The 25,783-nt window shown below is 34.4% G+C and overlaps 1 protein-coding gene across 1 annotated transcript; it reads left to right on the top strand.

The window, feature by feature from the left end:
• The first annotated feature begins 1,996 nt into the window (after positions 1-1,996).
• On the top strand, positions 1,997-15,401 carry LOC135156213 (uncharacterized). The gene is made up of 2 exons (XM_064107918.1): positions 1,997-2,984; positions 11,444-15,401. Exons 1-2 carry the CDS (start codon positions 2,370-2,372, stop codon positions 14,930-14,932), a joined length of 4,104 nt encoding a protein of 1,367 aa, XP_063963988.1. The 5' UTR covers positions 1,997-2,369; the 3' UTR covers positions 14,933-15,401.
• Positions 15,402-25,783: the final 10,382 nt, after the last annotated feature.

Here is a 25,783-nt window from a genome sequence, read left to right on the forward strand (position 1 = left end):
TGAGTCATTGCAAATAGTATTTTCTTTCTCTTTCCTTGGCCATGAAAGCTACCGTTTCTGCCGGCTTCAGCATTAGACAAAGCCATGACACCTGTTCTGGAACTATAGAATCGCAGGGGCCGCGAAAAACCGTATACAAAAACGTAAAAATGAATTATGATTGTGATTTTTGGCATGGTCAGCCCCCCCCCCCACTTTTGGCTCAGCCCCCCCCCCCATTGAAAACCGTTCCGCGGCCCCTGAATCGTACTATCAATCTCAGCAAAGTACAGCAGTAGAGTGTATTAACTTCCGTAACAATTACTGAAATAACTTATATAGCAAAGGAAATTAGAAATGTTAAATTTTAAAGAAGATGCCAATATTCAATATAATGTAGTATGAATTATTTAAAATTCCAAAAGCATTAAATATCGTATATAATTCTCGGGGAAATTGTTTTCGTTGGCAATTTTCCCTCTTTTCAAAGTGATGTTGAAAATAAGTTGTGTAATAATAATTTGACAAGGATGAATAGCTATGATTTTTATGGGTACCTAGGTGGAGGGTACCTTATGTGATTTATATCTGTATGATCCGTAGTGATTCAGTAAAGCACAAATTTGTAGCATATTCAAAAAAAAATGTTACGGAAGTTAATGCGTTACGGAATCAGTTAATGGCTTTATGCTTTATGGTCCAACGTGGTCCTTATTTAGCAGCCCTACCTTTGAAAACTGTATTTATTATGAAAGGTGTCTCTTATCTTATATAATACTGAATCGTTAACAGAACTGCCAAAGTGCATATTTTTTAAAGGTGCGTTACGGATGTTAAAGCTGTTTAGTCATACATTTCAGTTTTTAGAATAGTCCTTCATTTCCGTGTAGCACAGGAAACACATATGATAATTCCCTATCAATTATTTATTAATGAATATCACTCTACTTGCAGACACATTATCATATAATATCAGTCAGTTTGAAAGGGAGAAAAAACTTGTGGCAGTATTAGTTACGGAGGTTAAAATGAATTTGGGACAAAGTTAAAAGTGAAAATAATCACAAAGTGATCATCAAAAAAACAGACGGTTACACCAAGCTGCCCTCACCAGACATTAATGTAGGTAAGAAATACTGACTACTTATAAAAGAGAATGATAGTAAAATCTAAAACTGACCAGAGACAGTGTCGATTCTTACAAAAAGCAAAAATAAAAGTTATTATAAATAATAGAGCTTTACTAGTCACTGGTCGCATATGCTTTGTGGAGCTAGTCTATTAATGTCATTGTCTTGATAATATTTTTGTAGAAAATGTTCAGGGTGTTGAAGCTAGCGGCCATAAATAATTTATTTCCAGGAATTAACCTCGGGGAAGATCAAATGGGCTATATATTAATAGCCCATCTGAAACGAGTCATCCCTACGATATGTATAAGTTTTATATGTTGTATTATACTCATTTATGTTATGATTCTGATTCTGTTATGATAATTTATCTTACAATGTATATTTTTTTATATTTATATATTTTTATCGTGAATAAACCAAACCAAAACAAACCAAAACACGTTTTTTGTGAATTGAAACATTTTTTTGAGAATGACCCTGGTAAGATCGTCTACTGCCAACTCATAAAATAGCGGATATTTCGGTGGAACGTTTTAAATAGACATCCTGCTCAGAGTCAGTCAAATACAGTAGTCAAAATGAAATAAAAACACTCGGTAATGAAAAAAAAATGTTCACTTTCTTTCATTACGCATTTTTAAAATTCATATCAAATTTACATAGTAAAGCTGAAGAAAAATTGTATTCTTTGTGAGCCCTTTATAAAGGGATTGCTTTAAGGATATCCCAATTATTTATTAAATAAAATAATTTACAATATGAATAACTTTGGAATATACGATGCGATACGAACCTTATTATTCGGTAATAGAAAATTGAATCAATATTAAATTTCATCGAACAAAAGTGGGGAAGAAAGACAATGCACGCAACACCAATCTCGCATTCATTTTGTCGGCCTTCCTCACGACGAATTGAATACGGGCCACTGGTGGTGGAAAAACCCAGTTCTATTTATATCGGTGGGTTTTCCCACCTTGGTGCACCGACCCCGCCAAAATGAGCCGTATAAAATACAGATTTGAACCATGCAGAGTAAGACCGTAAGACGCATCGATAACAGGGTAGAGTAATCAGGCCTCGTCATAATAACAATATGCTATCTATTTACAGAAATAGGATAACATGCATCTTGGACTTTGATTGTTTGATCACAAATAATTTGGCAGGTGAAACATATAGTTCAAATTCGTCAGACATCGCTGAGATCTCAATCTTATTTTCTTTTTAACTCGCAAGAAACAATTCTAATTTCTCATGGCTGCAATGACTGCGACTAGAGAAGATGCCACAGGTTCCTTGAGGAATCTTACATGTCCAATGTGCCTCGGAATCTTCACTGAAGCGACCATCTTGACATCATGCGGACACACATTCTGCAGGAACTGCCTGAAGACCTACGACCTGTCTCACCAGGACCGTAACTACATGGTCTGTCCTCTCTGTCAGAAGAACACCAATTTGTCTGCGAACCGTGTCGATGACTTGCTTGCAAACATAACAGTTAATAAATTCGTGGACGATTACCGGGTGAAAAATGGAGGAGCAAATGCTACCACTGCTCAGATCCGCCCAAAATGCACCTCTTGCAAGCTTCAGCCACATGCTGTTTCATTCTGCAGAACTTGTAATGACCACTTGTGTGTTGAGTGCCGGTATTGCCATGAGCATCTTAGTATCTTTGAAGGTCACGAGATTGTTTCCATGCAGGATGCTATTAAGTTAATTAAATGTTCCTTCCACAGACTGGAGAAGAAAGATATATTTTGTGAGGATTGTAAAATCTACATCTGTCTCAAATGCTTACCCGACGGTCATCAGTGTCATAAAATCCAGAATCGGGCCACGTTCGGTGAGGAGCTGCAGCTTGAAGTAAGTGGGTTCATGAAGAGAAAATTCAAAGACCACTGACTGTCCTTCTTGTTCCAATGTACTACTTAACCCTTAAAACCATTGAATAGTGACCAAATTAAAAAGCCACTTAAATAAGTAATAGATGAAATTTATTGCCATTTTGGGCGCCATCTTGGATTTTCTCAGATACACTAGAGTGCTTTATTCACTCCTGTATCAACAAATTATTTTACCCCCTAGAAAAATGGAATATGAATAGGATTCTAGGATAGATAATGAGTGAGTTGTATCCATTTTCATTGAATGGCAGCTATATCTTGCACGCCATCTTGAAAATAACCACTTTCCCCATACGGATTTTTTAGTAGAAACATATAAAAAAGAGCAAATAGGGATTAAAATAATAGTCGAGATTTGTTCAATGGAAACTTATTTGCTGAGTGGTTAAAGGTGAGATGAGAATGAAAAAAAAAATGGATCGTACGTGATTATCATGAATATCATAGGCCATTTTATATTCAAATGATCATCGGCCATCATATAGAAACCAATATAGACTAACAAAACGTGGAAATAGCACTATGATGCATGTGAAAAAAAAATATTTTAAATAATATTTAAAGGGGAATCCAACCCAAATAAAAACTTGTTTTCATAAGAAAAAGAAAAATCAGACAAGTTGATAGGTGAAAGTTTGAACAATATTGGACAAGCAACAAGAAAGTTATACATTTTTAAAAGTTGTAAATATTGGTAATCACTATACTCATGGAGACTTCAAATTGGCTGCATATGGGATGTCATAGTGATGTAAGGCAAGGACTACTCTTCCATGTACTCCTATACATATTATGGCTAAAATGTCATTTTTCCCAAAAATATTATTTGAAATTATATTTTTCATTCATGAGGACATTAAACAATATACTACCTGGGTCATATTTAGATTACTGCCCCAGGGGAATGGGTACTTAGGAGAAAACCACAAATCCCTGATAATAAAGTACATGACCTATGAGAAAGTTGTCCTTGCATCTTGTCATAATTTACTTACCCAGTTGCCAATTTGAAATCTACATACTATTAGTGATCTTGATTTTAAAGCAGCTATAACTTTCTTATCGCTTGTCCGATTTCTTTCAAACTTTCACCATTCTGTTTAATTTATTTTTTTCCTTCCCAACACAACATTTTATGGCCAAGGCTGGATTCCCCTTTAAGAATGTATTGGGAGATGATACAACAAACACAAGTCATGCTAAAATATCTATTACATTGTGGTGTTAATTAATGTGATCCACTATGAATGGATAAGTTATAAATTGATGCAATTGTAAAGATGAGTGATGCATCACCGGCATTCAATGTCATCAGTACGTACCTCACCCATAGGCGTGGATCCACTTCACAATTTGTCTACATAGTGCTTGAAATATTGCTCATTCTGATCATTATAATTATCTTATTATGCATCTTGTTTAGGATCACAAACATTGCACAGAATGTTCAATTTTTAGGACAAAATGCATAAAATTCCCCCCCCCCAAAAAAAAAATTATCGCGCTTCGTGCTCGCAATAATTGAATAGGGCTTTTAAGAATATTGCATATCTATGTTTTTTATAAAAAAATAAAGCAGAGGTTTCTGTTAGGACTACCCCTTCTAAGAAACAAACAAAAATTATGTTTGAGTGGCCGATAAGGGAAAATGTGGATGAACAACTTTTTTTTGGCCCCTCCCCTTTTGGCGAAAGCTGGATTCACCCCTGTCACAGTACACTTATTTTGATGAAAGCGGTAGGCCAAATATTTTTTGTAGGCCTACAAATTATCCCTGCTTCCTCAACGATACCATGATATGCCCTCCCCCTACCCACGAAAATGTTTTTGTTTGTTTATGGTCAAAGTTAAAATCATATTTAAAAGTCTTTTGAATCACATATTCATGGATTAATTTATCATAATCACACTCCCATAATACAGTGGATATAACCGTTTGCTAAAAGCTAATTCTAAGCGTATATACACTCTAAATTACAGGGATTTAAAATAAGTCTAGATGGATTGTAGTTAGGGACCAATCGATTTCTGGATTTTGTTTTAATCCTAAAGACTTAAATTTAAATCTCAAATGATTTAAATTCAAATTAAATTTAAATCTTTCGAGATTTAAAAAAGGAATCTGAAGGATTCAATTAAATCCGGAATTCGATTGGTCCCTAACTACAGTCCATGTGGACTAATTTTAAATCCCTGTAATTTAGAGTGTAGATTGAGCGCAGGAGCGGAGCGACCGAGCGAGAAGTTTTGCGTGTTTAGAATGCGAAATTGGGCACATTTAAGCACTTTGACTGCATTTAATGATGAAGCCACACATTAACAGAAGTATTACCCATTTGAAGATTTTTTTGTCTTGAAAAGTGGGGAGGGGATGATTGTACATGCCACGTACGTACTCCCCTCTCTGAAAAGTGTGGGGGGGGATGTATCCCCCATCCCCGCGGGATTTCCGCCCATGATGGTAGACACTATATACTGGTAGGCCTACTTAAGATACGATACGAGTATCATATTGATTGATCATTGATTGATTGATTTTTATTGATTTTATTTGGCAAGTCATCACAACATAATATACAGTAGGCTAATTGCACAGGATGCCCGACGAAAGCTCGAAAGCTTATTTCCAGTGGGGTCCTCGACATTTATAGAATTACGATGATAAAATGTAGAATTATGCTTTTTACACAAAGAAAAAAAAAACAGAATTTACTATCAGCAATAAAAAAGATATAGAGATGATATGTACAAGAAAAATATAAGAAGAAAAGAAGAAGAAAAAGAAGGAGGAGAAGGATTAAGAATATGCCGCTCTACGATGGAAGACATTCTCACCAAAAATCCCCAAACTTGCAGTAGATGAATTTGAAATTATTGAATGCTTCATATTTCGGCACTGCCGTCGCTCCAAAGGAAATATTTCCCAAACAGCTGAGCACGAGCAGGTAGAGAGTGAGAAACCGTAAACTGCATGAAAGGCGAAAAGGGTGGATAAGGGCCAAGGAGTGACAGCATTTTTCAACCTTCTAAAAAAAACACCCGCTGTCCCCCCTCGGCCCTCCCCATTTCAACCCTGCAATTTCTTAGATCTTTACAATACGGATGTTGTGTAAATGACGAAATCAATGGCGTCACCCACTCACTTTGTATTTGCTATTCTATCATGAAACCTGATATATTTCGCTATTATTTTGTTTATATGATTTCTCTGTGAACATTCAGAATTGTTGTATCATTCACGAGCGTTATATTACTCAAGAAACAAAATAAGGTATCTAATAATGCGAGCGCAAAGCGTGAGCTTAATGTTTTTTTATTTCATAAATTTTGACCTGAAAATCGAACATTCTGAGCAATTTTTGTAATCATAAACAAGATGCGTACCTAACTTAACAATAAATGCGAGTGCAAAGCGCAATTTGTTTTATAGTCCGACCTGACAACTGGGATTTTTAAGCACTTTTCGTTTTTATCAACGAAATCTAAGAAAACAAAAAATGCAACTGGATTTTTTTTCAGTATATTGGAAAAGGGGACCTCTTATTGATTGTAGTGATTTATGAAAAGGATATACTTATCTCACCGATGAAATAATTCGAGGGCGAAGCGCGAGAAGAAATTTTTATACATGTTTACACTACACTGAACCGAAAATTAAGATTTTAAACACTGTTTGACTTGTAAGAAATTCATGAAGACGATTTTTTGTTTAAAAAAATGTAAGAACTGGGCATTTTATAATGTGTAATCGTGAAAAAAATGCTTACCTTACTAAACAGTTAAAGAGGTTGCGATGCACGAGCTTGACAGACAAAAGGAATATTTCTATGACTATTACTAGGAATTTATCAAGGGGATAAATATCTCACTAAATAAATGATGCGAGCGCTAAGCGCGTGCCGAAATTTCAATATTCAGAGCTTAAAAAATTCACATTTTAAGCATTGTTGCCATTTAGGAAAACTATTAGGCGGATACTTTTGTCAATAAAATACCCTCCATAAATACAAGACTTCGAGATATTTCTGGGACATGCCTTATTGTGTCCCCCGCCTTTATTTTATTCATTCATATATTTATTTGTTTATTTTCTTCTCTTTTTTTTTTTTGGGGGGGGGGGGGTGGGTTCTCCCTTTCCCTCCCCCTCTTCTGACGCCCATGTTATCATTGCAATTTACCTACTGTGAATCAAGAAATAACTTCCTCATTGTCAAATCTAAAAGTGTAATGCTTCCGTCATTCTCGCCTACACTACGCGATTAAATATAGCAGCAGTGCTTAGTTTAAAATACAGCCATAGATGAATACTTTTTCACAAAGGAAAAAAAAAACCTTTCATTTGATAATAAAATACTATGGTTCGTTGACTTCAAATTACATTTGCTTTGCATGAAACTTTTTTATTCATTTCATAATATTTTCACATCAATATAACAATCTCTTATAGACTTCATTTAGTTTGATAAAATAATTTTGAAATTATGAACAAAGTATCATTTCCTTTCCAAATTAATTGATCTATAATGACCTTTGACCTTGAACATGGAAGCTGAAATTATACTCACCTGTGAAAAACAGACATTATTACTGTTTGTTATTCATAATATCCAAGTTTGATACATTACAGACTTTTAATTCAACATTGGGTAAGATCTGTCTTTTTTTAAGTTGATGCATTTTATTGAACCCAAATGACTTTTGACTTTGCTTAATAGTGACCTGAAATCCAAATCATCTATTTGCCCATATTCATCACTATTGTTATGTAAGTTGTTGGCAATAGATACTTACATCTTCAAAATTCAAAATAATAAGCGTGTTTTTATTTGTTGATGCCACAACTTGGTTATATACCATGTATACGATCTATACCATAATTACGTGCCCTCGGATTTCTTTTTCAAACTGATCATTGATAAGTCAGATAAGCTATCACTCTTACGTCTACATTTCATGAAAGATGTCCTTACAGGCCTACACTTATATTGGGTATAAGTGTAGCCATTAATTAATAATGGTTGGATTTCAAAACAGTTTAAGATAGAAAAGGGTGTAAGGCAAGGGTGCCCTCTATCGGCTTTGTTATTTGTTTTAGTTGTTGAAGTAATGGCGTCACAGATAAGGTCAAACAAGAAAATCAGTGGTATTAAGATTCCATTCCACAAAGAACCATTTTCAAAAGAATTAAAGATCTCACAGTTAGCAGACGACACCGCTCTTTTTGTTAATTCCGTCCAGGCAGGAAATGTCGCAATTCAAGATGTTATTAAGTTCGGGGAATATTCTGGCTTAAAACTTAATTTAGATAAAACCAAAGTTATGCCACTTAATATAAATTATAATGAAACAAATGGTATATGCAACTTGGAATGGTCTGATGAGCCAATTAAATATCTTGGGGTTGTATTGTGCAAGAACACAAATGACTTCAATGTCCTTAATTGGTCTGTAAAGATAGATAAAATTAAACGTATTATAAATCTTTGGAAGATGAGAAATCTGACATACTATGGGAGAATAGTTATTATAAAAATGTTACTTATATCACAGTTAATATACTTAAGCACATGCTACATCATGCCCCAAAATTATATCAAAGAACTTAATAAAATAATTCATTCATTTTTATGGAATTCTAAAAGAGAAAAAGTGAAAAGAGCTTACATTATTAATTCACCCCAATATGGGGGTTTGGGTATGATTGATATAGATTCTAGATTGAAATCACTCACACTTTCTTGGTTACCAAAAATTGTAAGAGGTGATGATCCACCATGGAAATATATTTGTGAGTTTTGGTTACATAAATTAGGTGGTATACCATTATCTATTCAATGTAACTGTTCTCCAGTAGACATGATCAAATTATGCAAAAAATATTCATTACCTATATTTTATACAGACCTACTTACTTCATGGGCTGAACTTCACTATCTTAATATACTCGAAGTAACTCAATTTGAAAATGAAATCATATGGAATAATTCAAATATAAAACATGAAAACAAGTTACTGTATTTCAGAAAATGGTACGATGAGGGTATAGTTAAAGTACACCATTTAATTGAAAATGGTTCATGGAAAAACTCTGAAAGTATTACAGACTTACTGTCGATGAATTCTCTTTGTATCTTATTTCAATATGCTAAAATTAAAACCGCTTTTCCAAAATATTGGTTCGATAAGTTGAACACTGCTCAGCTTGAAAATCAAGATGATCAACGAACGCAAAACGATAAATTTATTCAAATTAAAACCGGTGACTCAATTGACATTACAATATCAAAAACAAAACAATTCTACACATATTTTGTAGATATAAAAAAGAATTTACACCCAACGGTGTTATATTTTTGGCAAGACAGTTTATCACTTGCAGAAGATTATGATTGGAGCAAATTGCTAAAATTTAAGTTTGGAAAATTATTTAATAACAGAGTTAAACAATATAATTTCAAATTGCTGCATCGGATTTTGCCGTATAAAGAGAATTTAGTTCGATGGAATATCACATCAGACATGACTTGTAACCATTGTAAACAAATTGAAACTCTAGATCATGTTTTGTTGCATTGTCCACATGTGAATTTATTTTGGCAAAAACTACGGTATTTCATTAAGATCCAGTTAAATGTGAATATTCAGATTAATGAGAAAACATTATTGATTGGCCACGATGTTGAAAATGAAAACATGGCTTTTCTTAATGTAATTTTGGTTTTCGCACAATATACGATTTATAGAGTCTATATGTTGGCTCAGTTCACTTCAAAAAAATTCAGCTATTTTTCTATGTTGTCAGATTTCAAGAGAGAATTAGTCATTAATTTAAGATTTCTTGAAAAGAGTAATAAGATAAAACTAACAGAAAAACAGTACAACGAAATCAAAAGCCTGTGAAATGTGAAACTAATTGTATATATTGTTTGTGTTTGTTTATTGATTTCAATGTAAAAGAGTAACATGATAAAAATATCAGAAAAACAGTATAATGAAATCAAAAGGTTGTGAAATATGAAACTAATTGTATATATTGTATGTGTTTGATTATTGATTTTAATGTAATAAATACCTCTGATGAGTACAAAAAAAAAAAATATTGGGTAAACTTGGGTAAAATTTTAACCAGCACGAGGGTAATTATGAGTCCAACAAATTTGGGGAAGTATTTTACCCAATGCGGGTAGCATATTGTCCAGTAATGTTAAAAAAAATAGCAGCAATTACTTTAGACTGGGCAAATTTTTTTTGAATACCCAAAAGAAATGCCCATGCAATGTTGGTTGGACGCATAATTACCCTCATGGAGCAATTTTACCCAATATTTTTTAGAGTGTATACTTTAAAAAATGATTGTGATGACATAAAAAAAAACCTTTCAATTTTGACGACGCCGCCGTGGGAAAAGCGGTGCCTATGTATACATATGCAGGCGAGATAAAAATTGAAATGTTCTATATTTGATATAATGAAAAAAGTGAGTGTGTGACATCGTCAGCTATCTAGACTTTGATGTATTAAACAGTTATTGATAGTTTGTAACTATAATATGATGTAACTATTTTGTGAAAGCATGCTTAACTTTTAAAAGTCATATGAACCTTTTTTTAATCTTACATCTCACGTTGATGAAATTTTCAGTGTTATGCTTGTTTGATTAAAAAAAAATCTATTCATGAGAAATAAATTTATTTTGGGGTGGACTTGACATTTAGTAAGTCATTTTGCTACATTCGATTAACTAAAGAACTTCCGTTCGCAACCTGTTCTATTGCAATATAACTTACAATTACGCAATATGTATTATTTGAATTGCGCATGTTCTTTTTCTGTTTTTGTTGTTATTATTGAATTGCACATGACCGAGAATAAAAATTTTCTATGTATTTTGTTATCAAATGTATTCAAAATATTATTATTACTTGTTTATCAATTTATTTGTAAAATACAATGAGTGCTACTTTTATCATTATGATCTATCATTATCTATCATCATTATTTATCTATTCTTTTGTAAGGGGAGGGGGGGGGGTAGGGGATCCTCATCCCCAATGGAACATGTCTGCAATTATATAGAAACTGTTTTCCTTTTCCAATTAATAGATTCAACACTTATCAATCAGCGAATCCCCCTCAAACATCGAAAAAGAATGATGTCTCCAACAGCTGTCTCTATATCTGTGATAATTTATATCTTTTATTTTTCATCACCGTAAGATGAAACACTACAATTTCAAAAATACTTCTTTTGTAGAATTTCATAGAATTATACGCATGATTGGTTGATATGAGTCACGCCAATGGTAACATTGATTGTATCGTTTGGTCTAGAGCTCCGATGTTTTTATTTTCGATAACATAAATTATGTCCTTAATATAATTTTGTATAATATTGTCTTTCAAATGATTTTGTTTTAGGTGGACAACCTTGTCAAACGATGCGCAACTAAGGAACCAGAACTGCAGATGAACAATCAGAATGTAGAGGATCAACACAATGAGGTAACCACTGCCATGCAGAGGCTCCTGAATGATGTAAACAATGCCTACAGAATCAAAAGCAGAAAGCTGAAAGGGTATCATCAGAACCTCAAGACACAAATTCATACACTAGAAAAGAGATATGGTGACGCCTTAAATGGCGTGAAATCCAATGATCTACAGAAGATTGAAGGTATCCGTAGTTCAATAGCCAGGATTGCACAGATAGATAAAGACACGCTGGGTAATCTTGAGACAGAGTATCTGTCTGTTCATAAATTTATGTGTAAAGATCTAGATTACTTGCTGAAAGAGGGTAATGGTGGCACTTCGGCTAAGGCCATTAAGAATAAAGCTCAAAGGAATAAGTTCAAACCATCTGGTAAAACTCGAATTACTCTTGGGAGCATATCAGGATTCACCGATACCACCCCCGGGACTGCGATGACAGCAAAGATTAAGGTAAAGAAGGAGAAGGGTCATAGCAAGAAAAAGAGGAATGTGGAGAAGAATAAAAAGACAAACCAGAATGGAAAAGAGGAGCTGAAGAAGAAGAAGAATGGAGAAAATGGACTGAATGTTGTTGGGCAAATCATAATAGGATCCAGCAAGCACATTTCGGGGGCCGCTAGTATGAATAAAACGGATACTACACAAAGGAACATCTCCAAGCCTGATGATAGTACTCGTCGTGACCTCGAGAATATCACAAAACATAAGGGTCACACTTCCATTACAATGGAAGCACCCGGGAAGATGTTAATGTCTGCCGGTAATATTCGCAAGGACACCCGGAGCATCTCTGAGTCTTCTGATAGTTCGGTAGCCATTAAGAAATGTGGTAAAAAGAGGTTGAAATCCGCGGACGATAACCCCTTTTTCGACTCAGGGTGCATCAATTCAAGGGAGGCAGCACGGAAAAGGTTCAAGTCTGGAGATGATGATCGTCCTAACCACAGGAGCATCTCAGAAGCTGCTGGTCAAGCTCACTCTGGGACTAACACTGGACAGAAGGCATTGGAGTCCAGAGAATCTCCAGTTGTTATAGTTAAAAATGTACCGCCGCTCAAGAGAATTAATTCTGTTGATAACCATACTCGTCCTGGTTCAGAAAGCATCGTACGATCTGCTGATCATAAGTATGCTGCATATGCAACAATTGCAAAGATAAGTCAGAATGAAGGAAGGTCTGCGCATGGTCCATCTCTTGTGTTCACAGCGGTCACGGAATCTACTAATCACACTTCTGAAATATCTGTTGCGATGAAGTCGCAAGAGAAGAATTCAAAGCCTAAAACTAGAATGGAAGCACATAGCACTAATATTCCCAAGCCTGATGGCAATGTTGGACTACTTGGGAGCATCTCGGATTCCACTCATGCAAAAATGGCGGGAGCCATGACGAAGAAAGTGCAGAAGAAGACATTGAAGCTTACAAATGATACTCATCTTGATTCTACAAGCATCCAAAGATCGAATTACTCCTTTGGGGCGGCCATTACAAAGGAAAAAGATGACAGAAGTTTCACGTCTTCACCTGCTTCTATGAGTTCACCTGGTAAAACATCTGCGCCTGTCTCTAAGAAAAAAGTAAAAGCGAATATATCAAAACCTCTAAGTGATATTCGTCTTGACCGTGGGGCGATCTCGGGTTCTAATCATACTTCTAGGTCAGTCGTCAGAAATACAGAAGGTCTTAGAAGGTGCAATTCTGAAGATAATTCCTGCTTGGGGCCAACAGGTCACAAGAATTGTTTGGCACAGAAAACTCAAATTTCCAAACCAGCTGATTCTCGCTTCCCCGGTAACATCCTAAGATCCAACATGTCTGTAGCAGAAATTAAGAAAGTAGACCCACAAGAGAAAAGATTTAAGATTCCAAGAAAACCGCCAAATCAAGACATTCACCCTGTGACTACCACTGGAGCTTCTCTGGTGTCCGGAGAATCTCCAGCGACAATCGGTAAGAAAATACCAATGCTTAAGAGAATAAAGTCGGTTGATAATTCTATTCTTGATTCGGAGAGAATCTCTAGATGTACTGATCACTCTTCTGCGGAAAACATTAGCAAGAAAAGTCAGAATAAGTCGACGTCTGAATTTGATGCACACGTGGACCTCATGATGCTCCAAGGATCTACTAACTATACTACAGAAATGTGTACTGCGGAGAAAACTCAGGGGAAGCGTTTGAAGTCTGACCTTGGGAACATTTCAGAAGCTGGTGGTGACACATATAGTCCTACACCAACCATGAAAAAGAAAGGACAACTTGAAAAGGTAATAAAGCGCGAATATGACAATTGTTTTGACCCTAACCCCAACTCGAGAACTACTGTTTTTCATCAACTTCCTGGGAGCATCTCGGGATCCACTGATCAAAAATCTACGGGAGCCGTGAAGGAGAAAGCAGGTTTACAGGAGATAATTAAGAAATTAAATCGTACAGGTGATACTAATCTTGGGGCCGCCACTGCGAAGAAAACACAGGGGACACTATCAAAGTCAACCGATAAAAGTCGAGACCTCGGGAGCAGCTCAGTCTCAACTATTCACACGTCTATAGCAACCAATGCAAAGAGAGTAGAGGAAAGTAGGTCCAAGGTTGCAAGTGATACCCGTCTTAACATAGATAGCTTTCCGGGATCAAGTCGGAAATTGGAAGTCGTGGGATCTATAGGCCTACAAGGATCGATGTGGGGGCTGGCTAAGTACTCTGACCGAAGTGTGGCTATCCGCCATGGTTACGCAAATGGTATTGACATCATCGATGTAGCAGGTGAAAAGTACCAATACACTGCGAGGAAATGCTATGACTTTGTTTTCCAACGAGACAAGTCGATATGCATGTCAGTGGGTAATACAGAAGCACATATATACTCTCCCGATGGCTCCAAGAAAGCAACAATCCGCGTTAAAAACAACGGCAATTTTATCGCTGTGAACAAGAGTCCATCAGATGAAATCCTCGTTACCAACAATGGATATCAAGTCTACATCTTTGACGAAGCGGAATTCAATCTTAAACATACCATTCGAACAGTACAGAGCAGGACAAGACAGGTATCTGCCACTTCATCAGGTTTGGTCGTCACCAGCTCGTGTTGTTACACAAAACCGAGTATTGTGGCGGTCTATGACAGGGAGGGGGATGCTGGCAAGCCCCTGATTGCTCCAAACGATATCTACCTGTATGTTGCCATAGATGAAAACGACAGAATTTACATAGCGAGTGTTGATTGGAAGAATAGTAAAATGGTGATTAGGCTCTATGATCTTGATGGTTTGAATCTAAAGGAAAGACTTGAGGTTGGTGCTCTTGATATACCGTTATGTGATTACTGGTGTACCTTAGTTTCTCTCTCCCCAGACTTGCTCGCTTTTGCTTGCCCCCAGAAGTTGTACTTTATCAGAGTTCCACTCTAATCCAACTCATGTAGTATAGTTTCCATGTTTGTTTGATAAGTATAAAGTCGTGGTGTAGTGGTTCTGACTCTCGCCTTGTAAACAGAGGGTCGTGTGATCGAATCCCACCGCGGTCTGGCGTCCTTTGGCAAGGCGTTAATCCACACTCTGCCACTCTCGACCCAGGTGCTAAATGGGTACCCGGTAGGATGTGAAAGTCATTGTAGCTTGTCCAGTACTGTGTGGAATACTGGAATGACTGGAATACTCCCCAGGGAGTGGAGGCATACATTGTGTGCGGGAATGACTGATTGAATCCGATGACCGGGGTAATAATGTATCTGTAAAGCGCTTTAATAGACACGTCGTTCCGATTGTATTAAGCTCTATATAAAAGCGGATTATTATTATTATAAATCAAATACAACTCCAAGATAGTCATAGGTTCAGTACATCTCAGTAGATCGTTGTAGACTTTCGTCAAGTTATCATTTAAAAAAAAAGAGGGGGCACAGTATATCTTTTTCGGACAAATTTCTAAAGGTCGCTATCGAACCAATATCTTGGCCGTCACAATTCATTCTTTTCTTTCGTTTTCTACTTAATTTTTGACGTCCTGAGGGTTTTTTGCATAATCAAAGGACAAAATAGAAAATGAAAAAAGAAGGAAAATAGATTAATGTGATAAACAACTAAAAAGTACGACAAATGATGGTAAGGGTGCGACTTTGCCACTAGGTTTGCCACCCTGATATTTGAACCACATGCTATTTTTGTTTTTGATACGCCACCACTCAGTTGATAAGTTGAAATAGCTGTGAAATCAATATGTTATGTAAATATGATCTTTTCCAATATTATAAAGCTGATTGGTAAAACAAATAATGAAGGCTGTTTTCGCAAAAAGTGTTTTTATATTATCACCTTGATGAGAGCGAAGTCAAACGGAATATTCATTTCTTAAGTCTTCCATTATCATTACTGATAAATGAAAGTATATGCATAGATTATAGTTATGTAATACGAATGAATGTATCTTTCTCTGCAGTCTTCCATGGATCTCTGTGAAAATTAACTTTAAAAATCTATTGCTTGAAAACTTGATACATGTATATATATCAACTTGAAAATTGACAGATTATCTTATATTTCATAGCGATGATAGCGGAAATTATTTCCTGTTTCGTTCTAGCCATGTGATTTGAATATGCCTTCCCTTCCTAGCTCTATCTTCAAAATCGCCCACATTCGGGATAGAGTGGTCGTAATGATAGCTCAATCGATACAAAGATATATATATTCTATTAAAATGAAAATAAAAAAGTAGGCACATGACATATAACTTGTAAATATATATTATATATATAATTGTGATGAGCAAGGACCTAAACATTATATTATATATATGCTCGTAGAGGAAATGTTAGTTAAAGGTTTATTGATAAATTAGGATGCCCCTATGGAGCAGCTTTTTGACCGCTTATGGCGTCATTTCATGATATGCAGTAGAGGTATTAATTTCTAAATGAAATTAGAAGCCATTGATGAGACACCTCTGTTTATTTTGTGAGTCCGCGAAAAGATTAATGATTAAAAATGTTTGAAGTACGTTATCACAGACGTCGATATTTGGCACATGGGTTAATTACGAAATGATCTATTGATTTAAGAAGCTTGTGATTTACAGTCTGAAAGGCCTGTTGTTAAATTTATCAAATTGCATCAACTTCTTAAAAAAATCGTAGCCGTAAAGCTATATTATGTGACATAACGTTTTCATTGTCGGAGGTATTTGTTCTTTATATGATTGACATGATGTATAGGCTTTCAATCACTCATCATAAATAACAATGATTTTCCTAAAAAAGCATGATATTTGGATGAAAATGAGACAAACATCAAATCAATATTACTAGACTGGTATCGCTACATTGCACTAGTTCCCCTAATTTCGTTTTTTCTTCAATCTGAAAATGGCAGACTTGTCGCGATTTTACCAGTTAATATGACTATCATTTTACATTGTAGTGAGAGGAGGAGGTGAGCTAGCCTTCGATAAAAAAAAATGGCCCCCTCTTAGTAGTTGAATGTTAAATTTATTTGCTGCCATTATCGTTATGTCTTGTTATATATGCGGAGTAATTGAATCTATATACATACAACTTATCATATATATTTTGATATTGCATTATATTTTTGATGAATAATTCAGAAATTGATGTTGAATTTGCTTGCTATCATATCGTTTTGTCTTGTTATCCATGAAGAGTAATCAATTAAAAATGAATACTTAATGAATATAGTCATTGTCAAATAGTTAAGTCTTGCTATTTATGATGATGGATAATCAAATATCTGAATGAATACTTGTCATATCGTTACAACTTGAAATTCATGAGGAATAATCAATATTGCTTGAATATATTCTTGTTGTATGCATTCGTTTTGTATATTCATGAAGAATTATCATTAATTGAATATAATACTTGTCATATCGTTACATTTTCATATACATGGGGTCGGATGCATGCATGCTTTTCATATCATGCTATCTTTCATGAGGAATAATCTTGTACATATATATTATTGTGGTTATATATCTTATGCACATGTTTTTTTTTATTCATTTATGAGAAAGAATTTACTGAATGCATTCTTGTTGATTATGTATACTGTCTTTATATCTGTTTGGGATATAATCATTGAATGTTCATTATTGTTCTTGTTATACATGTACGTATTTTTCTTGCCTAAATAATAATAAGTTCACATGGCCCTGGGGATGATTTTTTTAACAGGGGGTGCTGATTTAAATTTGCCAAGTACACACACACACACATAATGGTTTCACTACAAAATGGAGCTAATTTTAGTTATAAATTTTGCCAAGTACACACACACACACACATAATGGTTTCACTACAAAATGGAGCTAATTTTAGTTATAAATTTGCCAAGCACACACACACACACACATAATGGTTTCACTACAAAATGGAGCTAATTTTAGTTATATTTCTACATTCTGAAGTCACACCTTACAGAATTCCAGGGAGTGCAAAATAACACACTTAGCACCCCAAACACCCCCGCTTCCCAGGGCCATGTCAGTTTGCTGAATATATATACTTATCATATCGTTACATCTTATAGTACTATAGGAATAACAACATGAATAACATCGAAAAGTATGCCTTTCATATAGTGTTATCTTTATAAATTATGTATTATCAATAATCAAGTGCTTATATTTTTATATACCATGATAAATAATTTAGTACTGAATGTATTGTTGTTGTCTTATCGTTACCATTTATATTGAAGAACAATATTCTTATTGTTAGGTCGTTACTTCTTCATATACATGAAAATTTAAAAATGAAATTTTATCTTGAATATGACTTTATGATTCAATAGGATATAAAGAAACCCGGAACTTGATGTGAATTGTTTTCAGTGTTGTTCATGTGTATATCATGCGTGGGTGCAGGAAGAATACAAAAAATCAATTCGTGCAAAACTGCAAACATATTCATGATATCGGTGACAAAAAAATCATTATTCATTTTTTTTATTGGGAAATAACATTGTAAACATAATATAATTGGAATGATATTGGGATGGACTCATTTGCATTTGCATTTTCATATACATGGGGTCGGATGCATGCATGCTTTTCATATCATGCTATCTTTCAAGGGGAATAATCTTGTATATATACATATATTATTGTGGTTATATATCCTATGCACTTGTTTTTGTTAATACATTTATGAGAAAGAATTTACTGAATGTATTATTGTTGATTATGCATACGTCTTTATATCTATTTGGGATATAATCATTGAATGTTCATTATTGTTCTTGTTATACATACGTATTTTTCTTGCCTAAATAATAATAAGTTCACAGGGCCCTGGGGATGATTTTTTTTACAGGGGGTGCTGATTTAAATTTGCCAAGTACACACACACACACATAATGGTTTCACTACAAAATGGAGCTAATTTTAGTTATATTTCTACATTCTGAAGTCACACCTTACAGAATTCCAGGGAGTGCAAAATAACACACTTAGCACCCCAAACACCCCTGCTTCCCAGGGCCATGTCAGTTTGCTGAATATATATACTTATCATATCGTTACATCTTATAGTACTATAGGAATAACAACATGAATAACATCGAAAAGTATGCCTTTCATATAGTGTTATCTTTATAAATAATGCATTAGCAATAATCAAGTGCTTATATTTTTATATACCATGATAAATGATTTAGTACTGGATGTATTATTGTTGTCTTATCGTTACCATTTATATTGAAGAACAATATTCTTATTGTTAGGTCGTTACATCTTCATATACATGAAAAGTAATCAAGTAATTGAAATGAATGCTTTTCAAATCGTGTTATCGTTATATTCATGAGGGATAATCAAGATGTATTCTTGTGGTCTTCTCGATATCTGCACATTTTTATATTCATGAGGGATAATGAATTGATTGAATGTATGTTTGATTTGATGTCATATGTACTCATCTGTACATTAATAAGAAATAATGAGGTATTTGAATGTATAATCATCGTATCGTTATAAAATGATATTGAGAGGAGAAAATTAGGAATGTGTATGTATACTTATCGTCAATTCGTTACATCTTTATATTCATTAGGAATAAACCAGTTTACTTGTTATATAGTTGAGGATTGATTATTAATGTACTCAATGGTTTTTTATCTTGTTATTGGAACACTGATTAAACCTTAAATAGTTAAATGTTAAATTTAATTTTAATATCATTACGTTTTGATAATCACGAGATATAATCGAATAGTAAACATTTTGTCATATACATACGTCTTTTTCATTAGCAATAATAAATCAATTGAATCTATACCTGTCATATTATTCTTACATGATATTTTTGAGGAATAATTAGGCTATTGAACGTTATCTTATCGCTAAATATAATTTGATATTCATTAGAAAAAAAAATCAAGCAATGGATTTTTCATAATAATGTTTTTCATATTGATTTGATACTCATCAGAGGAAATCAGGCAATTGAATATTTAATTTTCTTAATTGTGGTCATATTGTCACGTTTTGAGCGGGGGCATTTATCCCCTTCCCTACACACACAAACACCCATTTTCGGAGCATATTTTTATATTATTCGGACATTAGGGAATTTTTCAACACTTCAATGAAACGGTCATATTTTTTAGTATTTTTGAATAATCAAGTGATTGAAATAATGTTTATATACGTGGTCATATTGTTACAGCATGATGTTCAGGATGACATTCTGTCCGAAATTATAATTTCCATGTAAATATTTGTATATTTATCGACCAATTCATTTGACTTGTTTATGTTAACCCTTGTTATCTTACATGTCTTTCAATTCGCCATTTGTATATATATTTCTTCTTCCTGTATTCCCTTGGGATTTTTGTCATACACTCTGAAAAAAGGTTTATGCATGTTCGTTGGGTAAAAAGATATATTTTGAAAATTTTACGCGCGTTGAAATAGCCCTATGCGAGTAAAATATACCCAGCAAGCATGCATGTTCCTTTTCTACCCAATATTTTGTAGAATTTTACTGTGTACTTTTTAGAGTTTATAGACATATACATATCGTCACCATGTCCACCCGAGGAATAATAATAATTATACTTGCTTATATAGCGCTTAACACTTACTTTGTCAGAAGTCTCTAAGCGCTCTACAGTATATGCAGCATAATTACCCTGGCTTTAGTAGTGCAGCTGTTACGCGCGCTGCTTTTCAAGGAATAAATTACTGCCAGGTACCCATTTACCTCAACTGAGGTTGAGTGCAGCACACTGTGGATCAATTTCTTGCTGAAGGAAATTACGCCATGGTTGGGATTCGAACCCACGACCCTCTGTTTCAAAGTCCGGAGACTAATCCACTGGGCCACAACGCTCCACACGTTGGAATCACATAACCCCCATTCTCAAATCTCTTCATTGGTTTACCTGTACAGCGAATAACGTTTAAAATGCTCCTACTTGTTTTCCATTCAATACATAGAACTGCACCTCAATACAACTCTTCCTTGATTACTAGTTAGAATCCCTCTCGCAACCTTAGATGTTCTAGTTCATCCTTACTCGCTGTACCACAATCTCATAATTCATGGGGGATCGATCATAATTATGGAATAAACTTCCAAAAGAAATCCGCAATATTTCTTGTCTCACCACTTTCAAAAGTTCCTTGAAAACCTGGTTATTCACACAAGCTTTTAGGTAATTGTTATTCGCCCCCTCTTTTTTGTAGGTTTTCTATCTTCCTTCCTTTCTTTTTCCTTTTCTTTTCTTTTCTTTATTGCGCCATGAGCATCTTTTTATGATGGATACCGCATTACAAATGTTCATATTATTACATAATTATATTAAATATACCCTGCTGAAAAGGCGTTGACATATCCGACATGATATTGCCGTTTGCACAACATACAGCCATCCACCCACTCACTCACCCACTCACTCATTCACCCATAGAGTACTCTATATTCAATGCCCACATCCACCCCACACGCGCGTTCGTACATTTTCTCATAAATCTTGCACACATCCATCATACGCACACCTGCACAAATTTAAAGGTCAAGTCCACCTCAGAAAAATGTTGATTTGAGGAAAATCAGACAAGCACAATGCTGAAAATTTCATTAAAATCGGATGTAAAATAGAAAGTTATGACATTTCACCGAGATGTGCTTATAACTGTTTTGTGAAATGAAGCAAAACTTTAAAATGTCATAACTTTCTTATTTCACATCCGAGTTTGATGAATTTTTTCAGTATTATGCTTGTTGAATTTTTCTCTTTTTATTCAAATCAAGTTTTTGTTGGGGTGGACTTGTCCTTTAAGCGCGCATTTCATGTATGTTGAATTAAAACAGCAATTATAATTGATGTTAATTTTACCATGACCAATTAAAAAAAAAACTATTTGAACTATTTGGAGTACCAACTGATGAGTTTTTGTCCTACTTATTTTTACTGATTAAATGTTATAGGCCTATATATATATATATATATATATATATATATATGCAGAGGCTTTTAAATTGTAAAAAAACAGTAATATTTTGAATACTCTTCAACCAACACAGAAATAAGCTTTCCATCCGCTTCAAATGATGGAAATTTGAGGTGTATCCCTGATATTTAAAAATGTGCTTATAGTTCGATATTTTTTTTTAGAATTCAAGTCTTTTTGAACCTATACATGTACAGCAAGTAGCAACGGTTAATGCTTTATTGTTAGTGTATTTGCATTGTATTATTTTATTGTTTTGTGTTTGTTATTGCTTTTTTGTCACAATAACTCTGATCCGTCATAATAAGTTGTAAATATTGTAATTTTATGCATTTATGATTCAATAAAACATAAAGAAACCCGGAACTTGATGCGAATTGTTTTCAGTGCTGTTCATGTGTATATCATGCGTGGGTGCAGGAAGAATACCAGAATCAATTCGTGCAAAACTGCAAACATATTCATGATATCGGTGACTGAAAAAAAATCATTATTCCATTTTTTTCATGGGAAATAATACTGTAAACATGATATAATTGGAGGTTGGCCTCTCTGCTCGTTTGTACATTTTCTCTTTTTGGGCAGCACATAATAATGATTTCCAGGTGATTTTTTTTCAGAACCTCATTTTACCACATATCACAGAGAAAGGTAACAACCTCGGGAATTTACAGCTCAGATTTTTGAAAGTCAAGTCAATGTTAACCAATGTCTTTTGTGTTTTGCTCTGAGCTTTCTCATCATAGGCCTTCAACATATATCACAAATGGGAAAGTTTGTGTCTGTAATATTATCAGACATTGTAAAGGGAACATTATTTTAATATTTAAGGTTTTTAATATACTGTTATAGTTTTACTCTTCAAGTAACATGATGTCTAGCTACATACAACTTATATTTGATTGCATTTAACTCCAATTCAAACCCGATAACAATATTAGCACAAACCCGATAACAATATTAGCACATAAAACGATCAGACATCATGGCCCAGACATCTGGAATGATTTGCCCAATGATATTAAACTCACTGCATCTATCTTTTCTTTTAAAGCTTCATTAAAACAATTTCTTTTATCGAAGTATTCTTAAATATCACACCTGCACGTTCACCCACTTGCACACACACTTCATTTCTTCATTTTTCTTCCTTCTCCTTTTCTGATGATTTGTGACGTAAGATTTTCTTCCAGACCTAGAACTATAGAATAATTGGTTTCCATGTAGCTATATGTAGTTATTTGATTTTGTTTTATGAATGTGTTAATTTTTCTTAACTATTATCTTGAAAGTTATGAATGAGAGCCATATTTACATGCTACATATTGTTAAGAAATGTCTATTAGTTTAATAGCACTTATCTGTTTATTTTATGTTGGGTGCCTGATTTTAAGACTTTATCTTGTCTTCTTTGGCTCCCCCACAGTAATATACATTTCTTTGTATTACTTTTAAACAACTCGGTTCACTTTCCTTTTTTCAGTTATGTTTGTTTGTTTCCTATTTTTGTACATATTTGCAATGTTTTTATATTATTGTGGAAATAAATGATTTGATTTGATTTGATTGATTATCTACAGAGAGTGGGATAGAGGAAAGAGTGAGGGGAGAGGGGGGGGGGGGGATTTACGAGATAGTGTGGGTGAAATTCTGAACTTTCAGATTTTTGGTATTGTGAACCAAATTCTCAGAGAACATTTCCCCCGCAGGAAATATCAGATGACACTTTCACGTTACACCAAATCCTCTTTAATCACTAATTCCCCACACCTCAAAATTTCACAAAACAGTAGGCCTACCGGGAAAAACAAATCAGCACATTTTAACAGTTACTCAATATTTTCGATGTTTCGATCTGCTCATTGAGACTACAAACACACGTGCCGAGAAGAAATCTGCCTATCTACTCTTCATTCTTTATCAATATAAATTCGATTAGATAAAAAATGAATTATATACATTCCTGCACTGAAAAAGAAATTCATGCAGTTTCACTATTATATTGCACATTCTGCCAACTTACTCTTCAAAATCATACTGAAACTATATATCTCTGTTACGTAGATTAAGGAATATCTATCTCCTGTGAGGTTTCACCGCGAAAATCTTGTTTTAATCTATACGTTAATCTACAAAATCTCCCTTAACCTATATGGATCGTATTACCTGAAACACGAGTATAAGTAACATGATTCAAATTACTAATCATCATTGGATTTATCTTTCATCCGCCGTATTCAACAACAGAGCAGAGGGGCGACTGTGCTTGAATAAGCTTTTCACAGCGTCAAGTATAGTATTTTGTTACTAAAAAAGGTAAGAGATAGATTTGCTCGTGTTAAATTTCATTTATCTGAATTAATGTTATCTGTGTAAATTGAGACGACCTGCACCTGCATTTAAAAACGAGTGTCAAATTAATCATCCTTTAATGCAGCTTACTAACACAGTTACAGGTGTTTAAAATCGGTCTCACAAATAAGAGTGATTTTATCGTACATTTTAATCTTTTTCTGATAACTTCGTGTTTGCAATCCCACATTGTGTGATCAAAGTTGAGGTATAAGAAAGATTACCTCACTGCACTGGAATATTGCATAGTGCTCAATTTTGACAAATGGTAATTATAATGGAGTCTAGTAGCGCTGTAAAATAGAAAACGAGTAGGTATAAGAAAAATGAATAATTATATTATTGGTACACAATTACATTTAATCTAAAAACTAAAGCAAATAAAGCTCGGGATTTAAACTTGTCTTTTTTAAGTGCAGAGTTCTCTAATTTGTTTTTTGCCGGTTTTTTTTTTGTTAGTGGAATATTAGACCAGAGTTTTGCGTTGGTAAAATGGGGAGGAGCATTTTTGCGTTTAGATCGACACTCTTATACATATCTCCTTCAGAAGGGGAAAAACATAAATTACACTTTAAGAACGATAATAATTGTGCTTTGGTTACCCTTTTAGTAATGTGACAAAGATGTTATGTCACTCAAAATTTACAATAATTTTTGTACATAAATTATAGGCCTATTATAGGAGGACATAATTCAGGTTTCACAAAATATAAATTTGCACTATTACTAGAATGAGCAGAATGGTGTTCTGTGGTGTATTTTCAGTGTCGAAACAGCTAAAAGGGAGAGTTGTTCATGTATGACATCACACAATTTGGTCGCAGTGGCAGCGTGGGGATCTCAAAAGTTTAAGCGTTCTCGACATTCAAATGCTCATAACTTTCTTAATAATACATGTTTGTATCAGATTGTTCTCAAACTGTTTCCAAGAGATAATTTGTCCCAAAGGGTTTAACTCTCCTTTAATGACGTACACAACAATCGCTGACATTGCTAATATATTCAAGATTTAAACGAATGCTGTTATTTCACTCAAGCACCAGGGGCAAGTACCAATAGTACCACATTTTCCACATCCGGAGAGCGCTTCATTAACATTTATCGTGTGATAAGTTGGTAGATCTCAGAACTTTCCTTGATGTCGATTGGCTGAGCGGTCTGTTACTATGGAAACTCGGTTAAGACAGAGTTTGTCGGATAAAATCATGTCCGACATTTCATGAAACCGTCCCCAGGTCAGGCGTTGCCGAAATGTTTTAGATGAAAAAAGGCTTGCTTTTACAGCATCATTCGCCGGCACTCACAACTTGGGTAGCATTTTGTCCACTCGTCACCCCCATTTAGAGTAGCAAATTGGTTATGATGACAATTACTGTGCAATTTGACGTCTTTTCATTTGGAAAAACATAAAAATAATATTTTTTCCTTTTTTTTTT

Source organism: Lytechinus pictus, chromosome 12, assembly GCF_037042905.1.
Source record: "Lytechinus pictus isolate F3 Inbred chromosome 12, Lp3.0, whole genome shotgun sequence".
NCBI classification, from domain to species: Eukaryota; Metazoa; Echinodermata; class Echinoidea; order Temnopleuroida; family Toxopneustidae; genus Lytechinus; species Lytechinus pictus.